At 44.0% G+C, this 6362-nt stretch overlaps 1 protein-coding gene across 1 annotated transcript; it reads left to right on the plus strand.

Annotated features, from left to right (window-relative positions):
• The first annotated feature begins 1083 nt into the window (after positions 1 to 1083).
• On the plus strand, positions 1084 to 4109 carry LOC115672445 (uncharacterized). The gene is made up of 4 exons (XM_030594254.2): positions 1084 to 1515; positions 1747 to 1949; positions 3054 to 3283; positions 3391 to 4109. The coding sequence occupies exons 1-4, from the start codon at positions 1226 to 1228 to the stop codon at positions 3667 to 3669; spliced, it is 1002 nt and encodes a 333-aa protein (XP_030450114.2). The 5' UTR covers positions 1084 to 1225; the 3' UTR covers positions 3670 to 4109.
• Positions 4110 to 6362: the final 2253 nt, after the last annotated feature.

A 6362-nucleotide genomic window follows, 5' to 3' on the forward strand; every position in this document is an offset into this window, starting at 1 on the left:
TACCCAAGCCTCCCCTGTATCGATCGATTGGACAAGAACGGGGGACGACGAAAGCGAGACTCCACGCCATACAAAACAGTCTTATGAGGACTTTCACTTTCCAAACTCTATTTCCTCGAGGCCCCCGCCGTTCCTCAATGCAACACTTGCCTTACTTACCGTATTCAATTGAGCTGTCCTAGGGAGAAGCAATTGTTTAATGAATCTGATGCGTATGTTGAAATAGTTTCGGGCGGTTAAAAATGAACAATCACGTGTGGGAGTCATCAATTGGCTCGCCGACCTCATTTTAATATCTATTTTGAGTTTACTATGCCCTAATTCCTCGAGGCCCCCACCATTCTCAATGCCACACTTACTTTACCTACCGTATTCAAGTAACTTGTCTCATAAAAAGCAATTATTTAAACAATCTAATGTATATGTTAAAATAATTTCAGACGGTTAAAAATGTACAATCACGCGCGGAATTAATTGATCGCCGCAATGGTTAATTTTAATATCTGTTTTGGGTTTACTATATCATTCCTCTGCAAAAGGTCACTTGATGTGAATTCAAGTTGTTCTGAATTCAAATGCAAAAAACGATGGGGGATGCATGTCCCGCGTGGGGAGAAGAACCGTGACCCTTTTCCTCCGGTTTCATCCTTTAACATCTCCGGACATGGTTGTCGATGCAGATTCCTTTAGTTGCATCTTGTCGCATGGACCATAATGGTGGTCGCAATTTTTCGAACGAAATAATACGCTGCGATGGCTTCCATCGAGCGGACTCGTGCCCAAGCAAAGACCAAGAGCAACGTCCCCATCGAATCAAAGCGGGCCCTCCCCCTAATCCCCACTTGCCCGCCAGTAAGATCGCGCCACGTCACGACGACGGCGCTTTGCCCCGCCAGCTGCGCCGTTTCGCGAGAGCAGCCCCACGCTGTTCGGACCCGTAGTGGATCCCGCCCCCCTCTCCCTAATCATCTCGCTTTTAGCTCAATTTTCGTGTGGCCTCCCCTCTCCCCCACCACCACCGAACAGCAAGTGCGCGGACACCATCTCAGAAACCTCACCGCTGATTCGCATTCAATTTCGCTCCGTTTTGGTTTTTCACATTTGAACTGCCCTGGCCCTCGAATAATTATTTTATTTAATTCGCTCGCGTTTTCCGCGAATCCCTTTTTGCACGCAGCAACCTGAGCCAACGTTTTTCTTCATATGTGTATATATATATATATATATGTCCCACGAAGCGTCGGTCTGTGTCCATCACTCGATCGGCGTGGGTGTATCTCTATCACCTTGGACGCTGTGTCCATCGCTTCCTTCGTCATCGTCGTCGTCGTCTAGCATTGCCCGAGGAGATCAGATCCTCCCTTTTTCTTGGCGTCGTTCGATTGATTCGGTCGCGCTCGGAGTACGGAGAGATCGGGATTCGATGGCGAGCGCTGCGAAGAGAGTTCTGCTCACCTCCAGTGGCGACGAGATGTCGGCGAGCGTCGCTTTGCATTTGGCCAAGCGCGGTTGCAGGTTACGTTCGTCCCTAAAATCGCTCACGAAACGTCGTGAAACCTTCCAACTTTGAAATTAGCTTTGTGTCAATGTTGGGACTGGAACGATTCTGGATGAAATTTGTTCGGTTGGTTCTGCTGCATTAAGAATGCAGAGGACTCGTGGAGTCATCGTATCGATCGAAGATGATAGAGTTGTTGATTAGTTAAACTGACGTACGCGCTCGTGTGCTTTTTGTTTATTGAACAGGTTGGTCTTGCTGGGAGATGAAAGGGGTCTGAGGAGCGTCCGTGAGAGGATTGTTGGTTCTTTGAACGGCGCGACGGCGGCGGTCGAGGTTGTCGGATTGGACATGGAGGAAGAGAGGGAGGGAGCTTTCGCGGAGGCCGTGGATAAAGCATGCAATGTTTTGGGGGGATTGGATGCTTTCGTGCACTGCTATGCTTACGAAGGTATGTTGCTCTTTCCAATGCGTACGAGTTGGAAATCATAATGGAAGCATCTAGTGTTTACCTTGTGAATCATGAGATAGTACTCGGTATCACCGAGCGAAAGTAGTGTGTGGATAAGTTCATAAATTTGAATGAAAAGTGAGATTCTTATTGGTGATAGAGGTAAATTCAATTGCTTCTTGGATGAAATCGTCTTGTTTTCAACGTTAGGTGGCTGAACCTGCGATTGGTTTGGATGGAATCCATTGATTTGTTGAGTTTGGTTACAGTTCCTGAAATATTACTTAATCTCCTAATGTTTCAACCAGGGACAAAAGATAAAGAGTTTGCTGACACTGCTGGACATGCTCTGCTCATCGAGATTAGTCAAAATTCCACGGTTATGAGCAGACAAAATCGATGATTTGTGAATGCGTCGTCTACGTCTATAGTGGGAAGAGGGGACTTAGTTGTGTATTACTGCTTTTCAACTTTTCAGGCCCCTGTAGATGCCCTCTGTGTTATCAACTGTTTCACTATATGAAAATGCTTGGGACTTGCCGAGGAAAGAGTAATGGAGTGTGAAACTTCTTTGCAAGGACGAGGAAGTCAAAGTGAAATTCTGAGAAACTGTTGGGTGAATCTAGTAAAAGTAACTCGTACCATTGTCATGTGGCTTATTGAAAGAAAAAAGAGAGAGAGAGACAGATCGTGCCAACAGAGATGATAAAGGACTCATCCATAGTCCAAAAGAATCATGGGACGTTGACCTAAAATAAAATGATTAACTATAGTCACCAAGGCATCCTTTTCGAAGGTATTTAGAAGAATCACCTCTAAGTGCTGCTTCAATTTGTCTGCTCTCTCTCTCTCTCTCTGCTGTCTCTCTCCCGCCGAATCGTTCTTAGAATGTCCATTGGAGGGTTGTTTTAGTTTGTAGTAACTTCATTACTGAAGTTTGAGAATTCTCGAAAGTTCTTTCTCTCTGTATCCTTGAGTGGGCTCTCCGATTGGCCACGTTTAAATTAAGGATAGATACATCTGACTGTTAATGGCTGTCGGTTTCTTTTGCTAGTCTAGTGGGAACATAAGCAAGCCAGCTTACAGTTTACTTTTCTCAAACAGGAAAGATGCAAGACCCTTTACAGTTACCAGAAGAAGAGTTTAAAAAGATAGTACGCATAAACTTCCTGTCTGCGTGGTTTTTGTTGAAGACCGTCGGTGTAAAATTGCGAGATGGCCGTAGAGGAGGTTCCATTGTATTCTTGACGTCGATAATTGGCTCGGAAAGAGGGCTTTATCCAGGAGCTGCTGCATATGGATCGTGTTTGGCTGGAGTGCAGCAGTTAGTCAGAGTAAGTGTGGAATTATGTTTATCATAATCTTGTGTGTTGTTTCTTACTTTACTCCCTCTTCGGCCAATCTCTTATTTGACCCATTTGGCTTTGGGATTGTTACGCAGACTTCGGCGTTGGAGATGGGAAAGCATAAGATTAGAGTGAATGCCATTTCTCGCGGCTTGCACGTAGAGGATGAGTATCCAAAATCTGTAGGCATGGATAGGGCAAAGACCGTGGTCAAGGATGCGGCACCACTTCACAGATGGCTCAATGCCAAAAACGATCTGGCTTCGACCATCATCTATCTGATCAGTGATGGCTCGTGTTACACGACCGGGACAACTATCTTTGTCGACGGAGGCCAATCTCTGGTGAGGCCTCGCATGCGATCCTACATGTAGTCTGCCGATGTTCTTCTTCTTCTGCTGCTCAGAGCAAACGATGCAATCTGTACAGCCGCGTTCGTTCAGACAGCATTTCGAGGATTGACGAGTTAGCGAGGGGGAGAGGGTCACTAGCCTATTTTTATGTTATTTTGATAATGTCCATTTTGTCGAGTTTAGTACAGATTAGGTCCGCCAATTCGTTTTCTCTCGAGAAGTTCGAGAACCAAGCTTTTGACGTACGTTGCCGCATTCCGAAAAGTTGCGGGAGGTAGAGACATTATGCACATGGCCACTTTTCTGGTCATTTAAGGTTTCGAAAGTGAAAGGAACGCGACAATTTAATTAAGCAGCAGCCAGCCAGCCAGCCATGTCGTAATTGGTCTCTTTGTTTTTTGGGCTAGTTTCAAGAATCGAATCACAGAAACACTCCAAACAAAGATTCTTCTTTACATTTCCCTGGAGCCTAGAACGACACCTCTTTTGGTTTTCTGCATTAGCAACGAGGATAGAAATGATGGGTTCTCACGAAAGGGCCATATTTTTTTGGTGATCCATTGTTAAGTTCGATTTTCGAAATCGAGCTTCGCTTACTAGATTTGGCCTAACTATTACCCGACGCGCGAAATGATATAAAATGAGAAGAGAGGCAAGTTTCGACTTAATAATAACATGGATTTGCATAAAAAATAATTATGTCACGTGGGATTCAATGTAACAATTTGAGAAATCGATCAGAACTTATAACGTTTCAGATATCACGCGATCAAGATAAGGGGAAAAAAAAAGGTCAAAAAGCAGCGAAACGGAGAGAGAGAGGTGGCTGAAATGACTTTAATAGCCCGAGGGTCTCTACTTGCTGGAAAATTTCTGGGGGCCCCAAAATGGTCATTTCCGCAGCCATCTTCTCCTTAGAAATTTACTAACAGGCTCTCTCGCAGTGAGTAACGTGGGACCGTTCGGTAGCCGCCGCCAGCCACCGTACGTCCCTGGGCGGAAGTGTCGGATCTGGTGAATTTTGTTGGGATTCACGTACTGCAACAGGTCACGTTATGGTTCAGGGTGGGGCCCTCGGTCTTTGAAATTTTCAATGGCTTTTCCCGGTGACAGTGAAAATGTTTTTATATTTAAATTAATTTTTAACTCAGCGAAAATTTCAAATTACTGCATATGTAACATATTTATCCCGAACTGATGTGGATTTTTACATGAATTTGCCATGTTGCCATGTCGAGCAAACCGGATCCAAGGTCACCTTGATAGAGTTCTCATCAAAACTCGGATCCATTGGACATAAGCAATCGCGGTCATTAATCATATGAAATTCCACATGCGGGATTACACTTAATCGACGATTGTGATGGCTCCTGTTCCATATTGATTAGGGTCCGGATGAGTAATTTCTCGTCTTGAGAGCCTCGATTGCGGTGCGATAGGAGACTGTCAGTTGAATTTTCCTAAAAGATGTGGGACAGGGGAGCAATTAGAAGGAAGAAAGAAATCTTGCTGTAGATGACACCTACGTCCGATCCATCTTATCTGTTTGAACGGAAACAAGATAAGGCTAGTGTCTTGAAAACCACACTACATTGGTAAGTTTACTTGGGTAACAGTTGATCCTTTTGCATTTTGATCTCAATTCCTCTGTCCATTCGTTGTCTTATCCATCTGCATCGTTAATCAATGTGAATAAAGGTAGTTATCGAATTCATAGCCATGTGTTATCCATAGTTGAAATTTGTTGAAGTATCAATGGAGAGACGGCACGGAGTTGCCGACTCTCGTGTTGATCCTATTTTTTTATTTATTTTACTTCTCTTTTCTATGTACATATGTGTGCGATACTCACGGGGATCGAATCCTGGGCCTCGTACTTTCCGGCCCCACCCTTCTAATCCATTTTATCAGTAGGGCCGCATGGCCTATTGGTCTATTGGTGTGTTGGTCCAATTTCATCATTTGTATTTAGTTATCCACAGTTTCGGGCTCGATCCCATTTGCGATACCGTCTTGGCAATTGCTAATTTAAGGCTTGAGGGGCCTTTTCTACTGTGCGGCCCGTACCTTACTATAAAAAGGCAAGGCATACCTCTCCCCGGCAATGAACATGTGTCGGACCACAGGAGCCCACTACTCTCCTTTTTGGGTGATCCGTTTGGTCACCAATGAGCATGAGTGTCCTTGAAAAGCCAAAAACAGATAAGTCGATCCGAATCAAATCGAACCAAACTGACAAGTTTCCTTTATCAATTTATTGGTATGGTTTTGCTTTTTGTTTGTATTTGTTTCATGGTCTGGTTTTGGTTTATAATTTAAAAGACCGACAAAATCGAACCAACCAATTTGTAATGTAGTCTAACGAAGCAATTCTTCCTATCCAAGATTCCTCTACACTATTGAATGAAAGATTTCTACTTCTGAAGTGGCCATTATTAATGAATTTTTGATATGGAATAATACTCACAAGAGAATTTTAACGATCTTTTGTTTTCTACTTCTCAAGTACTGATGTGGACGCCGGCCATCAGTCCTACGTAGTACAGTACGGTCGGCGTTGACCCTGATGTTGACAATTTTTTTTAAAAATCTTTCATATTTTTTTTATTTTTTTATTTTTACCTTTTTTGTTTGGATTGAGGGCCAACTAAGAACCCTCACCTAGAGCTGGAAACGGCCACGACACCCTTGTTCAGTGCCAGTGAGGGTCGCTC

This window comes from Syzygium oleosum, unplaced genomic scaffold (genome assembly GCF_021117445.2).
Source record: "Syzygium oleosum isolate NSW1041296 unplaced genomic scaffold, Sole_v2.1 Sole_v2.08, whole genome shotgun sequence".
NCBI lineage: Eukaryota > Viridiplantae > Streptophyta > Magnoliopsida > Myrtales > Myrtaceae > Syzygium > Syzygium oleosum.

Coding starts and splice junctions, on each gene's coding strand:
- LOC115672445 (XM_030594254.2), top strand. CDS start 1,226: ATGTCCCACGAAGCGTCGGTCTGTGTCCATCACTCGATCGGCGTGGGT. Junction 1,950..3,053: donor GCACTGCTATGCTTACGAAG/GTATGTTGCTCT, acceptor TTTCTCAAACAG/GAAAGATGCAAGACCCTTTA. Junction 3,284..3,390: donor GAGTGCAGCAGTTAGTCAGA/GTAAGTGTGGAA, acceptor ATTGTTACGCAG/ACTTCGGCGTTGGAGATGGG.